Source organism: Lagenorhynchus albirostris, chromosome 9 (genome assembly GCF_949774975.1).
Source record: "Lagenorhynchus albirostris chromosome 9, mLagAlb1.1, whole genome shotgun sequence".
Taxonomy (NCBI): domain Eukaryota; kingdom Metazoa; phylum Chordata; class Mammalia; order Artiodactyla; family Delphinidae; genus Lagenorhynchus; species Lagenorhynchus albirostris.
The window spans coordinates 43356912-43378820 of NC_083103.1; the positions used below are offsets into that span (position 1 = coordinate 43356912).

The 21909-nt window shown below is 46.7% G+C and overlaps 1 protein-coding gene across 6 annotated transcripts in view; it reads right to left on the reverse strand.

The window, feature by feature from the left end:
* The window catches only part of MICAL2 (microtubule associated monooxygenase, calponin and LIM domain containing 2), a 219157-nt gene that overhangs the window by 160457 nt on the left and 36791 nt on the right, over positions 1-21909 (reverse strand). For all 6 annotated transcript variants that reach the window (XM_060159652.1, XM_060159651.1, XM_060159648.1 and 3 more), the window contains one exon: positions 10989-11329. In XM_060159652.1, coding sequence (XP_060015635.1) covers positions 10989-11252 — 264 coding nt within the window. In that variant the 5' untranslated portion in view covers positions 11253-11329. The remainder of the gene's footprint in view (positions 1-10988; positions 11330-21909) is intronic.

Here is a 21909-nt window from a genome sequence, read left to right on the forward strand (position 1 = left end):
ACTGCGCCACCAGGGAAGCCCCAGGGATGGCAATTGTAAAAATAAGAGTAAGTGGAAACAGTTTGGTGGTTCCTCAAAAAGTTAAACACAGAATTACCATATAACTTAGCAATTCCACTCCTAGGTATATGCCCCTAAGAACTGAAAACGGGAACTTGAGCTGATACTGTATACCAAGGTTCATGGCAGCATTATTCACAAAAGCCAAAAGGAGGAAACAACCCAAGTGTCCAGAGAGGGATGAATGGATAAACAAAATGTGGTATGTACATACAGCAAAATATTATTCAGCCTTGAAAAGGAAGGAAATTCTGACACATGCTACAACATGGATGAACCTTGACGACATTACGCTAAGTCAAATAAACCAGTCACAAAAGGACAAATAGGTATGATTCCACTTATATAAGGTACCTAGAGTAGCCAAATTCACAGAGACAGAAAGTAGAATTGTGCTTGCCAGGGGTTCAGGGGAGGGGAGAGTAGGAAATTATTGTTTAATGGGTAGAGTTTCAGTTTGGATGATGAAAAAAGTCTGGGAGGTGGATGGTGTGTTGGCTGCACAACAGTGTAAATGTACACTGAACTGCATACTGAAAAATGCTTAAAATGGTAAATTTAATGTTATATATTTTCCCACAATTAAAAAATAAACCCAGACTCAATTCAGTTAGTGGGAAACTAAGTATGACTGAAATAAGTTGGACACGTAAATCTACTTTTTTAACTGTAAATATTATGAAATCTAAATACAGATTAAGTATTTCTGATTAAAATTTAGCATCCAAATTGAGATGTACTAACAGGGTAAATACACACCAGATTTTGAAGTCTTAGTACAAAAATCTAAAATATCCTATTAATAACTTTTATAGTGATTCCGTATCAAAATATTTTTGATAAACTGAGTTAAATAAACATATTACTAAAATTGGAAAAAAGAAAGGAATAAAGTTCTGATACTTGCTACCACTTGGATGAACCTTGAAAACACTATGCTAAGTGAAATAAACCAGATACAAAAAGACAAATATTATATGATCCCACTTACATGAAATATCTAGAATAGGAAAATTTATAGAGACAGAAACTAGATCAGAGGTTACCAGGGGCTAGGGAGAAGGGGGTGGGGACTGGAGAGTTATTGCTTTGGGTACAGAGGTTCTATCTGGGACAGTGAAAAATTTTGGAAATAGAAAATGGTGACGGTTGTATAACATTGAGAATGTAATTAATGCCACTGATTTATATACTTTAAAATGGTTAAAATGGCAAATTTTATGTCATACATATTTTACCACAGTAAAAAAAGGGAAACATTAGGAATACCAAAGAAAGAAACAGAGACAGAGGCAGAGAGAGGGAAAAAGAGAGAGGGAGAGAGAGGGAGAAAATGGAAAAAATGCCTTCCTTAAAGCAGAGAGAACAACGCACAGCTGCATGGTAAACACTGGCATGCTAACTAGAAGGGGTAAAGGAACTTCCCTGGACTTCTGCAGACTTGGACATAAAAGAATTTTCCCAGGTATGTTCCTTAGATTTAGACAGCTCTCTCTGAAGAAAGGATCTGAGAATAAAAATCTTCCCACTGCTGAATTCCCATTGATGAACCTTTGGTGATAGCTCGCTGCCCTATATCTCTCAAGACCACGACGCATAAGAGGAGGTGTGGGATATGCCAGGTGGCAGTGAAATACGTTCCATACAGTTGAAGGCTCTGAAGTTAAAACACGTTCGGGTTTTCTTCCCAAGAAGCTGCATAGAAGTTTAAGGTAAATAGTTTTTTATGTAATATAATTTAATATATAATAAAAGAATTCATGTATATACTATTAAATTTACAACTTACTCCCCTTAAATATACATGTCTATAACTATACATGTTCTATAATACACTATCTATAACTATACATGTTCTACAATACACTATTTGCATTGGTGTATATGTTAAACATGTTATAGAGAGAGCTGGTAGCTCACAGCTGATCATCCTATATCAACTGAGGTCTGTGTGGCCTCCCACCCCTGTCTCTTGCAAAACTCACTGGCTAAAAGGCCAAGCAGGAAAAGACTCAGCTGCTTGAACCCACAGGCATCTGGTTCTCTTTTACATAGTTTGACTTCTTCTGCCCATTCCTGCTTCCCTCCCCCATTCCTTTCACAGGTATTGATTACTAATGAACATATTGCACCCCAAACACCTTCTAAGCATCTACTTCTGAAGAACTCAACCTGTGACAAATATGTCCTATTCGTTAGTTAGTTACTATTCTAGGGGCTGGAAAATCAGCAGAGACTATAAAGACAAAAACTCCTGCCCCCAAGGAGCTTATATTTTAATGGGGTTTCTGGAAACACTTTTGTGTATGTGATAAAGCAATGTATGTAGCTTAAGCAGCCCCTTCTACCTTCTTCCTGCCTCAAAACCAGATATGATGGCTGGAGCTGCAGCAGCCATCTTGTGACTACAAGGTGACAAGTATGAGGAAAAGCCTAGAGCTGCACTATCCAATTCAACAGTCATTAGTCACATGAGGCTACTGAGGATTTCAAATGTGGCTAATCTGAATTGAGCTGAGCTGTTAAACACATAGAATTTCAGAGACAATACCAAAAAAAGAAGACTGTAAAATAGCTCAGTAATAATTTTATATATTGACTACATGCTGAAATAATAATATTGTGGATATTATGTTAAATGAAAAATATTATTAAAATCAATTTCACCATTTCTTTGTACTTTTTATAAACTGTGGGTACTAGAAAATTTTTAATTACATATGTAGCTCACCTTATATTTCTATTGGACAGCACTGGCCCAGAGAATCACAGAGAACATAGCCATTGAATTTCCAGTCACCACCTTTCTCCTGACATCTGTTTAAAAAATAAGCCCCTATTTGTTTAAGTCTCTGAAGTTGAGTTTTCAGTTACCTGCAGCTGAGTGCAATCCTTTCTGATTCAGAGGGGAGAACAAACTAAGTGCTGGGCCCAGTGAATTGCCCAGGAGCTTCCCTGTGGCAGGAAGGCCGAACTCAGCCTGGTACCCCACCTGGTTGATAGGAGATAGATATATTCACACTAAGTGGAAAAATCCTCTCCCATGGAATATACTGATCTCCAAGGTATTTTTTATTATGAAAAAAAAGCAAAGCCCAGCAAGAGCCTCCAATGAGCAGGAGGAGGGAAGCCAAGAGACCTTCCAGTCTGGGAAGCAGAGCATCAAACTGCTTCATGGTTTCCTCTTGCCCTGCCCAGTGGTACACATTAATTTGCATAATCCTGGCCAGAGATTCCCTAAGGCCTTCTGCAACCCTGGGTGGGCCAGGAATTGTGAGAGGTTTTTCTTTTTTCGCCAAGAAAAAGGAGGCCCAGCCCTTCAGCCTCACAGGCCTACAGGCCCAGTTTCCCTGTCCCCCTTGAAAGCTCCATGAACAGCCCGATGTTAGTCAAGGCACAGACCAGGCTGTGGTCCTCATCCCACACCACAGGGAGAGGATGCCCACAAGCAATGGTCAGATGCAAATCTGCACAGATGTTTGAATAAGGAAATAAGGGGCTGGCTGGTCCCGGCTTCTGTAAACCCACTATCAGGGCTTGGAAATACCAGGACTCACCCAGTACAGCTCCAGAAAGAACTACATATGTTAATAGTATGCTATTTGTGTTGCTCCAGAAAGAAGCCTCTTGAGCTACACAGTTCATTTAGTCCCTGAGCACCCTCCCTGTGTCAAGCCCTGTGCTGGGTGCTTCAGACCCAAAGGTGAGCCAGTCCTGGTCCCTGTCCTCAGGGAGTTCACGATGAGTGGGAAAGTGGCCAAAAAAGCAGTAAATGAGGGATACCGATCAGCAAGGTAGTGGTAGGACCAGAGTCTGGGAGCCCATGGGGGCACCAAACCCAACTGGGGGTGAAATAAGAGAAGGGGGATGTAGAAAGGCTGTCAGGGTAGGCTCCCTGGAGGAGGTGATACTAGTTTAAATTGAATCATAAAGAGAACAAGTTAGCTAGGTCAGGAAGGTACCCCTGTTCAGCACAAAGAGTACAGATCCTCCATGGGCCAGGGCTCTAACAGCTCCCACTATTAGATGACGTTTTGAAGAGGAAAACATACACTTGTATTTGCTCTTCTTTTAAAGAGCATTCACCTTTTACAGAGAAAGCAAACTTCTTAATGAAACCATGTATGTGAAACTATAAAGCACTATGCAAATGTTGGGCAGTAACACTAATGACATAGTTGTGATTGTGATTATTACAGGGGCAGCAGCGGTCCCTACCATATTGCTACCAAACTGCTCTTTACTCAGTGGCCCCATTCAAGGCCACCCAGCCCAGACTCCAGGACTCGGAGGGTGTCCATCCCAATGCCCACTCAGCCAAGCTAAGGAAATCCAAGAAGGCAACATCCCAGGGCTCTTCTTATCACCCTCCTGCACTATTTTTGGGAGTGTCTACTGCAAGAACCTCCACGAACGAGAACTGGACAATGCCTATAACATTGTCAATGCAACACACACACCCTTGGACTTCGAAATTTTCACAATCTATCCTGTAGACATGTTTTCATGTGCATACAAAGTGTGTATGAGGAAGTGTACTGCAGTACTGTTTAAGACAGCAATAGACTGGAAACAACCTCAGCAGTTAAATAAATTGTGATGGAACCATAAAATATCAAGCCTTAAAAAGCCATGAAAATAATAAAAGGGTTAGCTTCCCCATGTACTGATATAAAACAATCTCCAAGATATATTTTTGAGTGAAAAAAAGGTGTACAACAAATATGTAAAAATTTTTCCCATTAAATAAGAGAAAGGGGGACGCACACATTCATATGCTTGCATGCACACATGCACACACACGCATGCACACACGTGTAAAGACTTTCAGGAAGGGCGCACGGGAAATGGCACAGTGGATGCCTCTAGGGAGGAAACTTGGTGGCCTGGGCAAAGGCACTTCCTTTCACAGTATATTTTCTTCTCCTACTTGAATTATTGTTTTTTATCATGAGCATGCATTTCTTTTTTAATTAAAGAAAACAAATTAGTTTGTTCTTAAAAAGACAAAGAAGTCTTTATCTATAAATGTACTTGTAAAATGAACCACAGTGAACCCGGATTAACCACGTCCTATGAAGACAGCCAAAAAAGAATTTTTTCATCTCGGTTTAATATTGTTGGGGATGGATTTCCTCAAGCTCACATGGCATGTTCAATGCACGCACTCACGCAAACCCCATACACTTTGTGTGGAGCTGTGGTGACAAGTGTAGTGATTCACACAACCCAGTTGGTAATGTAGGCTTGCAGATGTGCCTAGTGTAACAGCGCCCAAGTCCACTGTCAGGTAAGCGGACAGATCCAGAGTTTATGGCAGCTTTTTTTTAAAATTATTTATTTTATTTTATTTTATTTATTTTTGGCTGCACTGGGTCTTTGTTGCTGTGCGTGGGCTTTCTCTAGCTGCAGCGAGCAGGGGCTACTCTTCGTTGCGGTGCACGGGCCTCTCATTGAGGTGGCTTCTCTTGTTGTGGAGCACGGGCTCTAGGCACGTGGGCTTCAGTAGTTGCGGCACGCGGGCTTCAGTAGTTGTGGCTCATGGGCTGTAGAGTGCAGGCTCAGAAGTTGTGGCGCATGGGCTTAGTTGCTCCGTGGTATGTGGGATCTTCCCGGGTCAGGGTTCGAACCCATGTCCCCTCCACTGGCAGGTGGATTCTTAACCACTGCGCCACCAGGGAAGTCCTATGGCAGCTTTTTGTTCAACTAGTACAGAAGGTCACACCACAGGGACCATCCTCTACTCTGTCGGTTATGCCTGCAACTGTCCGTATTAGGCAAAGTGGTGCTAGACATTTCCCAGCCAGTGTAGCACAGCCTGGCTTTGAGGGCCCTGGTGGGTGATTTCAGAGGTGGGGAATGTCAGATAGGTTTATCTAGGCTGGGAGATAGCAGCCTTCCCTCCCAGCTTCACCCCTCCCTCCCTCTCTCCCTCCCTCCCTCCCTCCCTCCTTGCTCCTGCTGTGCTCTGCTCATGAAGCTCGGGAACCACGTAATGAGTTGGGCTGCAAGCATTACCAGGGGCCTGGGTTACCCACCACTGGGGAGCGAGTGCAGACACAAAGGCAGGCAAAGGTCACGTTCAAGTGCAAAAGGTGTGGCGTGACCCTGCTGGATGTTCACAAAACACAGACATTTCCTTCTCACAGGATAACGCAAGAGTTTTCATTATATAGGCTGGCCCCATAGCTGCTGGTGACAGGAGCCCATGAGTCATTTCCTGCAAGCAGGTTTTTATGGCAATGATGTACAAATGCCTTCTGGTCTGAACTGGTTACCTGTGATTACTGAGCCGCCCCCTGGAGGGTGGGAGAAAGAACCCTGGATTGAGAATCGGGGGCTCATCCTCAATGACCCTCCAGGTCCTCTGTTTGACCGAGGGATCCTCTCTTCACAGTCTGGCCCCAGGAGGTCTTTCTGGTCTCCTGCCATTCATCCATTCTGTTCTCTCTGGTTCTCACGCTCTCCCTGCTTCCCTCTCTCCACAGGTACCTTCATTCCCATTCCATGAGTAATGTACTCTTACCATAATATGTTTCTCTGCCTTATGTTCCCTCTAGCTGTTCCTTCAGTAAAGCAAGGCAAACTCCTACTCGTCTGTCAAGCCCCAAATCATACCTCCTCTTGCAGGAAGCATTCCCAGACTACCCCAGTCGCTCTTCTGTACTCCTGCAGAACAGTATATACAACTCTCTCATAGCACGTAGGATATTAATGATAATAATGGCTAAACATTTACTGATCACTTATTATGTACTAGGCAGCATTCTAAACACTTTACAAAGATTACCTTATTTAATCCTCACAGTAACTCCATGAAGAAAGTACCATTATTATCCTCATTTTACAGAGATGTCTACTGAGGATCAGGGATTTCGGTAACTTGCCTAAGGCCGCAGACCTATTAAGTGGCTGTCTTGTGCCTAGACAAGTGCCTGGCACATAGTAGCTGCTCAATAATCATTCACCCCATAAATGATTAACTGAATAAATACAGAAATGATGACACTTCTGTCCTCTCTATAGAAAGCTCAAGTGAGAACCACTTCTTATTAATCTTTCAAACCATTTCCTCTGTCAAATACCTACTAAGGTATTAGGGTATTCGAAATACCTAATGAATGAATGAACGAAACACTGTATGAGGAAACCAATAAACAGAATCCGAATCTTGGCAATGCTTCCCGCTAGCTTCAACCAAATAGCTTCAGGTTCCTGGGCCCCCTGGTTGTCATCTGTCAAATGCAGAGATTGTACACAACATTCTTTCAAGTTTCTCCTAGCATTAAAGGTACATATAAAATAAACGAGCAGTCTCCATGACTTTGTGATGATGGTAATTCCCAGGCCAAATTATGTATTGCATTTTCTTCAGGGCTGTTTTCCCCAGGAACATTACACAATTGGATGTGGCATTTGATCCGGGTACTACCCTAATTCAGAGCCAATATCAGTCCTGAAAGAGTTTCTTTGGCTTGCTCGTTGGTTCACTCCTTTCTTATGCAAACAGATCACACCCAGGGAAAGAATTATTAAGTGCCTGGCAAAACCCTCATACATAATAATCAATAATGAACACTGATCTCAAGTTCAAGTTAGATTATGCAGCTGGCACCTAGACCACTGCTCTAGGGACCTTGTAGGTCCTCCTCCCTGTCCCCTGGCACCTGTACCAGAGGTCATCTTCTCCAAATAGATCCCGGTCACCAATCTCCTGCTGCCATCACCACTAACGCGCGCGCACACACACACACACACACACACACACACACACACACACACACACACACGGTCCTGCTGGCATGAGGGAGCAGACAGGGCTCATAGCGCCTGGAAGGGGCTGATTAATGTTTGTGAATAGCTGAGGCCCAGATCCACTCCAGATGGTGCCGAGAGGCATCCACATCAGGGCGAAGGTGGGAGTTCTGGCTGCATTTCATTCATTCCCATTCTACCTGTGGCGAAGCAGGAGCTTGGCTATAGGCCTGGTACCTGACACGCCTTTGCTACACGGCTTAGCGTTAATGATGAACCACGTGCACAGTAATGCCCAGCACTTCTCGTTTGGCTAATGCTTGACGACGTAAACTAGTACACCAAAGGATAAACCTAAGTGAGGTGTGTGAGCAAGACAGTGTCTGTTCATGTCGGAAAAGAGGGAGGACCACGTTCTGTTTTGCTTGACTCACAACCAGGAGCGCCAGGCTCTTAGGGTGAGCACTGCACAGCCACGTGACTCCAACGTGGCGAGGCCTGTTCCATAACCAGAAAGCAAACAAGCAGTCACCTGTCAGGTAGAGGACACCTGCTGTTTGTCTATCTCCCACCTCCACATCCCGGGGGACCTGTTCCTCCCTCATGTCAATCACGTGATGTTTAAAAGGGCTGCCAAAGACAGGGGTCAGCTCCTCTGGCTTTGGCCACAATAACTGGCCCAGGGGTGAGCCAGTTGAAATCCTTCCCTGAGATTTTTTTCCATACCGAGCAGGAAGAGAAAGATTCTGGTCTTTTGGGTCACAGAGCTACAAAGATATGAACGAGAGGCTAGCATCATGAAGAAAATCTGTTTGCAGGAGGGAAGAATGAAGCCAAAACAGAGCAAAACATCTAAGAGAGATGGAAGGAGAGAGGATGGGAAAGACTGTGAGTGTCTGGACCTTCCTGTTTATACGAGTTAATCACTTCCCTCATTTCCCTGTTTTGTTTAGGTTAGTTTGAGTTTCTGAAACATGAGGATAAAGTAGCCTAGCACAGTCATAACCATCCGTAGAGTGCATTTTCAAATGTATCTTCTACACTTTAGGATCCAAGTAGTTTTTATGGGATGGGTTACCACATTTCAAATGTCTTTGTTCCTCCTCCTGAGAAAGGCGTATAAATTCCTGGGCAAGAACCACTCTTACCCAGCATCCCTAACTAAAGACAGTCCTTTTCCTTTATATCTTAGGCATCAACGATGACCTGCCAACCACAGGATGGAAGGACTCTTCCACTTCAAGCCATCATAGCTTATAAAATAGGGGCTGGCCAGACAGACCAGGCAACCGGCTAGTGATTTTTGAAAGGACATCTTCATGGTGGTCAACGCTCCATTCCATCCCTCCGCTGGCGGATTCCCTCCGAAAGTCTGTCTTCAGATCACCAAGAGAGTCCCTCAGCAGCTAGAAACTGTTGGGTGTATGGGGCAATGCATTTTCTGATACAATAAGAGCTCTGAAAATCTTCCTTGAGAAAACATATTGCACCCCAGCCGCCTGACTTCTATGGGTCATTTTAAAAGAAAACCACCATATACAATTACGGAAAAGGGTGAAGCTTTGAAAGTTAAAAGCTTCCCCCTCCTGGAACTCTGAAGAGCTGCCCAGTGAACCATGAACCGTGAAGTTACAACAACTAGGAAAGGAGGTACTGGGCAGGGGTGGCACTTAGGATACTGGCCCCACCTCCCACCCCCCTTTATTCTTTAACGCTTCCCTCTCCTCTGTGTAAGGTCGAAGCTTGGCAGGTTACAGGCAGGCCCTTCCTGGATGGCTAATATGCTCTGGGCTAAGGCGACTGGGCTGCTTCAGCCTGATGGAATGCTTGCCTGTGCTCCAAACGGTCTATGCGTCCCAGGCTCAGAGGAGCCTGGCAGCTGTCTCCCCCGGGGCAAGGGAAAGCGGTGTATCCCACGGTGGACTCAATGGCTCCACATCACCAAAACAAAAACACAACAGTCCTGATCTCTATGGAGAGTTCAATCCTCTTGTCTAGGATTGGCACTGACTAGAATTCCAAGGGCTCTGGCTGAGCTACCTCCTGTGAGGTCTAAATACAGCTCGCTGGCTGCTTTTAACCTAAACATGCAGCCTGGAACAGTGCCCAGGGCTGACAGCCCCCAGGGAAGTCTTGACTTCTGGCTGCCCATTTGGGGATGGGTGGTGCAGAGCTATCAGAGATGTGATGCGCTGGGCAGCCCCACGTTCACCGATGTCGCCTACGGCCACTCAGTGGGGAAAGTGACCAGCTTGTGGAGGGTTAGCTGTGAGTGGGATCCTGAGCAGAGGAAGGGGATGGGGAGGTGGAGAATGCGGAGATGTGAAGAGGAAGAGAGAGAGAGGGAAGAAAAGACAGTAAAGACCAAAGACCTATTTCTTTTTTTTTTTTTTTTTTGCACGGTACGCGGCCCTCTCACTGTTGTGGCCTCTCCCGTTGCGGAGCACAGGCTCCGGACGCGCAGGCTCAGTGGCCATGGCTCACGGGCCCAGCCGCTCCGCGGCATGTGGGATCTTCCCGGACCGGGGCACGAAGCCGCGTCCCCCGCATCGGCAGGCAGACGCTCAACGACTGCGCCACCAGGGAAGCCCCAAAGATCTATTTCTTACCCAACTAAAGTCAGGGAGCTTTCTAAAATGTTTGCTCCCAGGGCGACACAACTCTAATTATGCCTCTCTAGGGAATTTAGGGCCTAAGCCCTAGAATCAGAGAGATCGAGGTTGCCTTCTTATTACGTAACTTTGGGCAAGGTAACTGCCTTCTCAGATTTCATATCTCTTAAATGATCCAAAGGACTACTGTGCTGTTCAACAAGACCACGTACAGAATGCACCTGGCCCAAAGAAGCTACCTGGTAAACAGTAGCTACTAGAAGAAGTAGTGGTAGTAGTAATAGTAGAAACAGGATAACATCAAGCATGCCTTCATCTTCTCTGCCTTGGGAAGGACACAAGAAGAGCTGCTGAGGCCACCATGATAAGACAGAAGCCCCCAACCAGGATAAGCTGTTCATATACAGACAAAGGCAACCTTCAGCTGAGCCAGACAATAAAACACATCCACACCCACTAAGAACCTTACAATGGCAAAATGGCAACAGTTTCCTAACCTCCCAACAAGCCAACCCACATGGCCCACAGGGTGAGAAGCATCCACGCTGGAGTTTCCCTTACCTTGGTGTTCATACAGGACTTCCCTCGCTTGTACTCTTTGTGGGACCCACGCTTGTCCAGTTTGTACCACAGGGCCTTGGCCTTCCAGGTGGTCACCTTGGACTTGAGCTTGGAATAAAAGTTTCTGTGGTCCAGAGGGTCTAGATCCAGGTGCCGTGTGAGGATGTTGAAGGCCTGGAGGGTGCCTTTGCACGTGGAAGCCTGGACAAAGTTCTCGAAAACCTGCCCGGCCTGGGCCTGCTTCTCGTCCTCGTTTTCCCCCATGTTTCAGGAGCCACGTAGAGCAGTGGTGTGGAGAGGATGGAGGAGAACACCATGAAGTACCTGGAGAAACGTCACACCTGCAAAGGTAGGCAGAGGCAGAGGTGAGCTTCCTGGATGAGGGTAGAGTGGGGAGAAGGTGCGGAGAGGTAAAAATACAATTCCTTTAAGACACTAACATACTAAACATAACACTTAATACTAAACATACATAATGCATAGGAGAGGTATAATCATACCTTCTAACCTGGCAATGCTGCCTTGCTGGCAATCTCTCTCCCCAACACTCCACTCCCCTGGCTGGCTGAAAAGAACTACACATTGCCAAAGATATATCCTGGCTGACGTCAATATTACCTGGTCAATCTTGCTATGAGCAGTGGTTCTGGAAGTACTAACTAGCAAAAGGAAAACAAACAAAACCCAGAAGGGCACACCAGATTTAGCACTGTTGGAAACCTATAATTCCTGGTGCCATAAATTGGCTGACTAATGTTAACGTAACCCAATCACATGACATGAGTGCACAGCCCCCAAAAAGCAAAGCACATGCCTCCCTAGATTTCATGACCACCATCCCACCTATCCTTAGACACCACACTTTTAAGTCTTCCTTCGTTAGTTACCAGAAGGCGGGTCTTTCCCTTCTACAGACAGCAAATGGCAACTTCTCAAAATTCCTCTCCATTCCTAGTATCTGCTAGAAGCACAGCATCCACCTCAGTCAGACATACAGAAAGAGAGAGAGACACGTGGGTCTCCTCCTGATGCACAAAAGGAGCCTGTGCTTTGTAAGCCCAAGCTGGGAGCTATTTGGAACAAGTGCTTAGTCTGAAGGAAGGAAAAACGCGATGGAGGTTCATTCACATCACAAAAATAGCTTGCCTGGGTTTTGGCCATCGTCCTTTCTTCTCTGCACCACTCTAACCTCAGGCATTTTCTTAGGAAAGTCATTTAAGTTTCAAAGGAACAAAAATAAATTAGAGCTGATTTTCCAAAGCACCAGCTATTTTTCCAGAATCTAAAGCTAGTGCAAGAAGATAAGTGTGAAGGAGCTGGGGCTGGCCCAGCTGCCAGGAGGGCTTGAGGGGGTCTGTAAACGCATATCAAGCTCCCCCCGACAGAGGCCTGGCAGGGGGAGATCAGCAAACAGAGACAAAGCCCTCGGGCTGGGCAGCTTCCCACTCTCCAGACCGAAATGCCACTGTGGGTGCATTTGGATTGCGGGCTGGCTTTATAAAACTGAAAGCAGAGAATGGTGTTTATCTTCTTCCTTAATCTTTTACTCATTCATTCAGCAATAACTGCTGGTGCCTTAGCAAGGGCCACGCATCACCCTAGATGTTGGGGATACAAAGACGGAGCCTAGTGAGGAAGGCAGGCCCGTAAATAGTTGATTACAAGACAACCAGGCCAGCACTTGTAAAAAATGAACACAGCACACGGAAGCCTAAAGAAGGTGTTAAACAGAGCCTGGAGGAGTCCAGAGGAGCCACAAGAGGGAAATGCCAGAACGATACAATTTTAGGAACAAGGTGGTTTTCACTAGAAGACTGGGGAATGGACCATATGAAGGGGAAGCAGGAGAAAGCTGGGACAGCAGGAGAAAGAAAAGCACACACATGCATGTTATGTGGCCTGGCTGGACACCACCTGTGAGGGGCCGCCTGCTGGGGGCCGACAAGCTCTCCAGGCAGCCAGATACTGATGGGTGCAGTGGCACGGGCTACATCGTAGGACCCATCCCTCCCAACTCTCTTCCCCCAAGAGCTTCCAACGGGCCTGGCACCAGGCTCGGCCGAAGGGAGAACAGTACATTCCCTGCTCCAGGCCCAGCCAAGCTCCACTCTGCAGACGGGACTCTGTACTCTAGTCCCCTCAACTCAACAAATTCAACCAACTTGGAAAGCTGGCACCAAAAGACATGATCAGTCGGCTCCTTTAATGTCTGCAGTGCTCACGTTGGCGTCACTCACATAAACTTTGCCTCTTGCACATGGGGAAAGTCTCAACTTTCCCCATGTGCAAGACTCACCACCCAGAGAGCATAAACAGAGAACAAGGCTCGTTCGCTTTTCAGAGCATATTAACATCCTCTGTCTTTATCTATCTTTGGAACCACTTCTATGTCCGGGATTGAACAAGGGCTGCAGTAGCTGATTGACAACTGCAAAGCTACCTGAGTTCCACTGGAATCCTCCAGTCCTTTCTGACGATGGGCAGGTGGTGCAGAGAAAAACCACAGGCTTTGGGCCTCTTGAAACCTGGGTCCAAAGCTCAGCTTGGCCCCTCACTGCCCACCTGGCTTCACCTAAGCCATGTAAGCTCTGAGCCTCAGCTGCTTCTTTTGTATGAGAGCTTGCAGAGTTGCTGTGGAGTGAGAGATTCCTGAGTGATGGCAGAGCCTGGCCCTAGGAGCACCAGCGTGATGTGATGTATGCTGAAGCCATCACCTGGGGCAGATTTGAAGCTGGGGAGGCACTAGTTTGAAAAAAGAGTTTTGTAAATCAATTCTCCAAGTCGCCAACTCCACCTTGTCTAAAATGGTGAACTGTTTTGAGTTATCAAGCCAGACCCGACTCCCAGAGAATAATTTATAAACTGGAAGAACCTGACTCCTCCCAACCCCCCCAGCCGCCTCCCCTCCTCCCACAAAAGAAAAATGAACAACTTAATTTTAGGGCCCCAAGGGAAAGAGACAAAGTGGTGCTGAGGGCCCTGGGTGGGTGTGAGAGCTCCAGGAACTAGCTCTTATCTGGAGTGAGATACGGGAAGGTGGAGGGAGATGGCTGGACAGAAGAAGATAAGCCCTGCCTGGGACTGTGCCCGCGAAGCCCGTGCCAGGCTCGGCCCTGCCTCCCTGCCGTCTAAAGGGTTTAGTCTCAAAACTAAACCCTTTAAATTGAAACCGCTTTGCAATTGAAGTCAGAGACCTGAGAAATAACTCTGACACCCATGCGGAGTAGGTCTCCTCCCAGAAAAGCATCCAGATATTCGGAGTGTGGCAAACCTGGGTGTGAGTCTGGTCTCACGCACTCGCTAGCCGTGTGACCCTCGGCATTTTATCTAGTCTGTCTCAGCCTGTCTTCTCATCTGATTAGTGGGGATACCAATACTCGAGTCACAGGGGGGTAAGGAATGAATTCAATCACGTGGGTAATGTATTTAGCACCTAGTGACTCCATGATGACCAGCACTCATGACTATTTGTCAGATGGCTCAAACGTCATCAGACCAAAAGGAAGAGAAGAAGGAACATAATTATGACCGCTGGTACTAGCTTCCCAGGTCAAGCAATTATATATACTTTACAATTAGAGGCCATGGGCTTTCTATACAGAAGATCTGGTGTCAAATCCACTTCCTAACTGTGTAGCCTTGGACAACTCCGCTTCCAAGTTTTAAGTTCCTCATAAGAAAAGTGGGGAACCTCATATGAGGAAATTTGGGTAATGAACTGAAAACATCCATGGTACAAGGTAGTTCTGTGAGTGAACTAGAAAGGCTGATTTAGAAGGGTTCCCCTGAGTCTGAGTCCCAGCTTCCAGAAACTGGAGTGCAGTATTTTGCTGGATACCCCTCTCTTTCCTTAAAAGAAGAAGATCAAGGTTTAGTTAAATCAGAGGATCCTGGGTAATAGCTCTCGTTAGCCTTCCTTGCCAATCACCACCCAGCTGTTGCCTTTTTGGAGTTTGATATGAAATATAAATAAAACCAACTACTCAGAAATATGAAAGGTTTCTGCATTTTCCGGGAAGAAACAAGATGTGATGCTTTAGTTTCTAAGAATAGCCTTGAAACAATTTGGTCTTTGCCAACTGGAGTCCCTTATTTGTGGTTCTGCCTATGTGACTTTATGAGTCACAAAGCAATTCCCTGTCCCTGCCTCTGGCTGTTACAAATTAGAACCCAGGGCCTCAGATCCCAGCACTGGTAATGGGCTCTTAGCCCATGACAACTGGGAGACAAGTTCAAGGTTTATGCAGAGGCCCTGAGTAGCTCTCAAAATGAGAGATGAGCCTCCTTGGCCCAAGAGCTGCCAATGCACTCACATGTGGGGACTCCCACCCCCTGCCTTTCCTGGGCCTCATCACCTGCCAAATGGCATCAAAGAGTGTGACCAGGCAGTGGATAAAACGGAGTTCTATAAAAACTTAAGGAGGGCTGGGAGGGACACCGGGCAGAACCTTCCCTCAAAGCAGCATGAGGTAAGCACAGCCCTCAACCCTACCCTGAAGGCTCACAGACATGTTTCAAGGTAAATGCAATCTAAAAACCAAACCCTCTCCTCATTTCCACTGCCAAGCCCCCCATTCAAACTTACCATCTCCCAGGTTAACCTCCCCAAAGGGCCATGGGGCAGGGCCCAGTTTCCACGGCAGTGAAATGGGGGTCTTCACCCCTGTGCACCCGCAGGTGGTTGGAAAGACTAGAAGCCCCCGGCTCTGTGCCTCGCACTCGGAAGACCCTGGGTCATGGCTACTTGGATCTGACATCTGAGATGAGGCAGGAGGCAGCCAGGGCCAAGGCGGTGGGAAACGCCTCCCATGCTGCCTCTCTGCAGAGCCCAGCATGGGCAGAACACCTGGTTTACAGGTGGTGTCTGCAGGCATCACCCTCTCACCTGGCCCAGGGAGGCCTGGCTTTCCATCTACCAGGGCACGTGACACCAACTTGAACCTAAAGGGGCAACTCCCAGCGTTGGGAAGGGACCGCAAGGGCCACTTTGAATCTCCTTCCAGCCAGGGGTCCCAGCCTTCCCTCAGTCAACTCCCCGAGTGGAGCACGCACCACTTCCTGGGGCAGCCTGCCCCACCCTTGCCTCCTCTGGCTGGAAGAGAGCCTCGGTGAGATGATTCCTGTTAGCTGCTCTCCAGGGAGATCAATGCTGTCTCTCCAATAGCTCCTCCCCACTCCTGGTTTTAGCCCTTGAGATCACCCACAGGAAGTCAAAGCCCCTTCCATGCAGGCTGAACTCACACACGCAGTCTACTTACACATGCCATCCGGAGCCCCGACTGGAAAGGCTAATGAAAACGCACCCAAGAGACGTACTGTGAAAGCCCACCCAAGCGCCCAGCCTGCAGCAGGGCCTGGACACTGCCCTCTGTCTACACCGGCCCAGGGTGGGGAGCTCGGAAAAGAGACTCCAGGGGCACTGCAGGCCCTGGCCTTCTGTGCTGTTCCTCCTGTGAGAGGCCAAGGCCATGTGGTCTTGCTCTTCCATCCCCAGCCCTCCCCTTACTCCTTTTCAATAGCGACTTGACTCCACTGCTCTGGCTTGAAATGATCTCACACATTCCCACCTCCTCGCCTCAGTCCATTTCCTTGTGGAATGACTCACAGTAACAGATCCCAGGATGACCTGAGATTGACCCCCCAACCCCGAACCCATGAGCCAGAGACCCATATGCTGACCGGTCACAGTGCCAGGAAGGAGGCCAACATCACCAGGGGCCACGGCAGCCAGGCTCTTTCACAGTATCCTATGGGGTCCTCACAAGAAGTCTGTGGGGTAGGGTGCTTCTCTCTCTCTCTCTGTTTCTACTCTGTAAGAAGCAAGGACTTTGGGGGTAGGGGGTAATTCCAGAACTTGCTCATCTCACTTTCCTTAAGCAAGTATAAATTTGCCATGTGTGGCTGCTACGTGTGTGTGCGTGTGTTCACGTACATGTATACATATATATGAGTATGTGTGTAAATGTATGTCTATGTGTGTATGGATTGCATATATGCATGCTTGTATGCATGTGTGTACACAAACACACACGTACAAATTTTTTAATTTTTCCACCATGATTTCTGGCCAGTGTCCCACATCTCTGCTTGTACTGCTAAGCCTGTCTTTAAGAACTCTCTAGGAGAAGCAAAGCCTTTGAGGCGGGCAGAACTCGGGCCTGGGCATGAGGAGACTGAGCCTCATCTGAACAGCGACAACCACACTGCTCAGCTGCTCACGGGTGCCAGACCCTGTCCCAGGTCCTTTACATCCATGATCTCATTCAACCATCCTTATTTGACTGAAGAGAAGGCAGATTCAGAGGGGCAAGCAACCCCCCCCCATTTGCCAAGGTACCGAGTGGACATGCTGTAAAATGAGCCCAGTTCCATCTCACTTCAAAATCCACGCTCTTCGTCACCGATTGATATGAGCCATGGAGACGGAAATAATACGACCTGCTTTTACTGAAGCCGCCGTGTCAATTAAATGGGTTAAGTTCTGTAGTCCCTGAAGTTCTTTCAGGCTCCTAGAGACTGCAAACGTCAACAACGGGGTGTGGCTTCATAAGTTACGGTGCAACCAAACAATAAAGGATTAGGCAGTCCTTTAAAATAATATTTATAAAGACATTTAATCCTTCTGGAAAATGCGTATGCCCTAAATCAGAGTGAAAAGAGCAGGATACAAATTCAAGTACTCGATATGATTCCAACTCCTTAGAGTAATATCTAAAGGAGAAAGGAAACAAGCCAAAAGTGAACAGTGGTCGTGTGTGTGATGGTATTTCAGATGATTTATGTTTAGGTTTATACTTTTCTTTATTTCCAGATTTTCTACTGGAAGCACATACAGCTTTTATAACTCCCTCCTCTATACGTTCCAAGTCCTGGAGTCTTCTCTCCCTGACTAGACTATCTTGGTCTCATGTATCTTCTCTTCCTCAGGCCTGTACGGCTCCAGCCACACTAGCAATGTCATTCTTCACCAGAAAAGAAAGGGCCATCCTGTAAGAAGCCCTGACACTGCTAATCTAATGAACAGGCTTACATTCCAACAGGTGAGGGACGAGGTCCCCAAGACTGCATTCCTGCCACACCTCTGCTCACTGGACCACAGACTTGAAAGTGGGGAAGATAATACCTCTGACATGATCTCAGCTATGCCCACAGACCCCCTGCCAGTCAACCCCACAAGAAGGACACCTGCCTACCTGGTTATAGGCCAGGACCTGACAAAATAACATACATCTCAGCACACACACCAAGCCCATCTCACCACTAAAAACTCAGCAGCCTATTCTGCATATGCCCTAAATCACCTTCATGACCCATTGGCTGCCTGGGAGTACTGTGAACTCCAAATTCCAATTTCCAGGAGGCCACCCTATCTCAAAACTAATGGGAGAGATACCTAGAATAAGCAAATTCATAGAGACAGAAAGTAGAAATTCATAAAGACAGAAAGACAGGGGCTGGGGGAAGAGGGAAATGGGGGTTATTGTTTAATGGGTACAGATTTTCAATTTGGGATGATGAAAAAGTTCTGGAGATCGATGGTGGTGATGGTTGCACAACCATGTGAATATACTTAATGCCACTGAATTCGAACATTTAAAAACGGTCATAATAGTAAATTTTGTCATGCATATTTTCCCACAATAAAAAAAATATAATAAAATGCATTAAAAAAACAAACCATCGCCACCCTACAGTAGGAGCTGTCCAAGGCCAGAGGACAGAATTTGTGGCCTAATTAACAATGAAGCAAATTATCTAAAATACTTTTGAGTTAAAGTGTAATAAAATAAATAGTGAAAGAATCCTGCTGTTTTTTTATTTGGCTCAATGGCATAATTTCTTGGTTTTTGTTTTTGTTTTTTTTGTAAGTCATCTGGGCTCCTCTCAGTCTTCCTTCCAAATCTCATTTGACTCCAGGAAGCCTTTGGAAGCTCAGCCCTGCCAAATTCCAATTTTTATCTCTTATTCTGCCTTCCCCAGGCCACCACCACCAATGCCGCCCCTCCCTCACTCAGCACCTGTAAAATCTGCTTCAACATCACAGGGAAGGTTGGGTAGGGGCTCCCTGCTCTTAGCTTTCAGCGCCTACCATCCCTTGCCTGGGGAGAACACTCCTGTGTTCTGACAGTCCCTAGACAGTGCAGCCAGCAGACTGCAGTTCCTTGAAAGCAGGGAGCATTCTTCCCTGCAGTGTACAGATTCCCTAAAAACTCCCCAAGGGCAGGTCCAGATCAGCCCAGATCTGTTGCACATGCCATCAGACTCCAACGAGGAGAAACAATGGCCGTGTCATTAGATAAGACTTCTGTCTCTCAAAATCAGAGCTTCGCATATTTTTCATTGACTAACATCAGTTTCAGGGACACTGGGTATGAATCCTGTTCACGTTAGGAGAATCCTGCTGCGAGGCAAAGAAGCTTGCCCGTTTGAAAAAACAGTAAGTCTGACATATCATATACCATACTTACTGTTCTTTTTTTTTTTTTTGCGGTACTACGCAGGCCTCTCACTGTTGTGGCCTCTCCCGCTGCGGAGCACAGGTTCCAGACGCGCTGGCTCAGCAGCCACGGCTCACAGGCCCAGCCGCTCCACGGCATGTGGGATCTTCCCAGACCGGGGCACAAACCCGTGTTCCCTGCATCGGCAGGCGGACTCTCAACCACTGCGCCACCAGGGAAGCCCCATACTTACTGTTCTTAAGCACAGCACATGGATGTGAACAAATCCTTTTACCCCACTAACTCCTAGTCTTCCTTCAAAGCTCTTCTCCTCTAGGCACTCTCCGCCTCCCTGTCGCCAACCCCTTTCCAAAATGCGTTGGATCTGTCCCACAGTATCTGTACTTACCTCGGTTACAGTAAGTCCTGTGCTGAAACTAAGTTTTCACTTCCCTACTCCCAGTTCCTAGCACAAGGCCCTCTCTATACAGTATGTGCTAAATGAATGAATGAATGCTCAGACCTTGGGAACATAATAATCCTTGACATTTAACGAGCATCTATGAAGTCTTGAGCAGCAAGGTAAAAAGCTTTCTAGGTATTAAAGAAGTTAACCATTGTAACAAACCAAGGCATCATTAGATACTGTTATCTAATGATAATGGTATCCCCACTTTTCAAAGAATTAGAAAAGTTGGCAACTTGGCAAGGGCACATGGCCAGAAGTAATGAACTTGTGACTTGACATCCTAGAGCCAGAGTTCAGAGTCCACATCTGTAACCACCATCCCACACAGCTCCCACACAAAGTGGATGGAGGGATCCAAGTGCTGCCTCATACACCACATCAGGGACGTGGTCTCTGCTCTAGACCCTTTGGTTCATGATACTCCCCTTCTTTCATCAAACTCCAAAATGCCAGGACCTGGCACAATGAGATCTCGATGCAATCGTGGATAACTGTGGTGAATGTACCAATAACAAGTCAGCTGAGGGGTGGGTGACTTTCTAGCCCGGGTGGGTATGGCAGAGGTAGGCCAGCTGACCACCAGACACATCGCTCCTTCCTCCTGGGCCCTTCCTTGCAGCTGTGTGAGCCCACGTGACCAGTTCCAGGCAATGGAATGTGAGCAGAAGTGACACACGCAACTTCTAGGACCAACCCATGAGAACCTCCCGTGGCAATCCTCCAGGCTCTTTCCACTTCCGCCAGAGCATAGCAGCCACGGAAATCACATGTGCGAGACGGCAAAGCCATGAGAAGGAAGGAGCTGGGCTCGCTGATGCCCACTTGGAGGAAAGCAGTCTATGACCAGGAACATTTGGACTTCACATATGTGAGAAATAAACCTGAAGTATGTGAAGACACTGAGAATCAAGGGTTTATCTGTGAGGCAGGAAATATCAATTAATCCAGTAGGTAAACCATAGCATGGTAGGAATGCCAGATTTGTCATTGGAGGTTAACCCCCAGAAATATGCCTGACCACCCCTCATTAAGGAACCTCCCCACACACATATATACCCTCTGGTGAATATACCTTACTATATATCCTATAATAAGACAAGAGAATGGGACAGATAGGCTAGTCGTTTCCTTGGTTTCAATAACCCCCAGAGCCCTCAGGAAGCCCCTGGAAGCCTATGTGGTGTGGTGGAAAGAATGTGGACTTCCGAGTCCCCAGCATTCCCTTGAGCAAGTCACAAACAACACAGAGTCCCTGTGAAAATTAGATGAAAAAAAAAAAAAAGAAAATCAGATGAAGGTGCCTCTCGTGGGGCGGGCTCAGGATGTACTTTTCCTGCGTCCTTCCAGCCCACTGCCCTGGGGATAACACCCACCACCCGAGGTAGTCCAAGCCAAACCACAGCAGAAATAGGGGCATTTTCACATAGATGGTAAGGGTGATCATCTCCCCTTATCTACCTTAAGCTGAGATGGGACAGTTAAAGCATATTTTCCACCGAGTCGTTGCCCAGCACACCCTTAAAGTCACCCCCCAGGTGAGCCTTTGTGTCTGGATGGCTGAGCTCAGGCCTCAGGGACTGCAACCCTAGTAATCAGTCTGGAGGATAGAGAAGGAGGCTGGGGAGGAGGCATAAACGTCATGGAAAAGTGAACTTGAAAAGGATTTCTCAACAACGCCTGCTCGCTCTGCACACACCATACCCAGGAGCCCAGGACAACCACAGAGCAGTCCCTGCCCCAGAAGCTCACAGCCCAACCGTGTCTCATGGAGTCTGTCCTCCAAAGGCTCCCCCATTTTGAAGAATTGTGCCAAGTAACTACATTTTTTCAAACCAAAAAAAAAAAAAAAAAAGAACTCATTGCCTAACAAAAGTGTTTTTTGTTCTTTTTTGGATGTGTGAATTTAACAATGTGAAATCAGTCTCAAAAATGTGCACAAATTCAACCACAGTTAGATCTACATTTGCTCTTAATAATGGCACTCTCCCTCCTTCCCCTCACAGTCTAGGTTCCC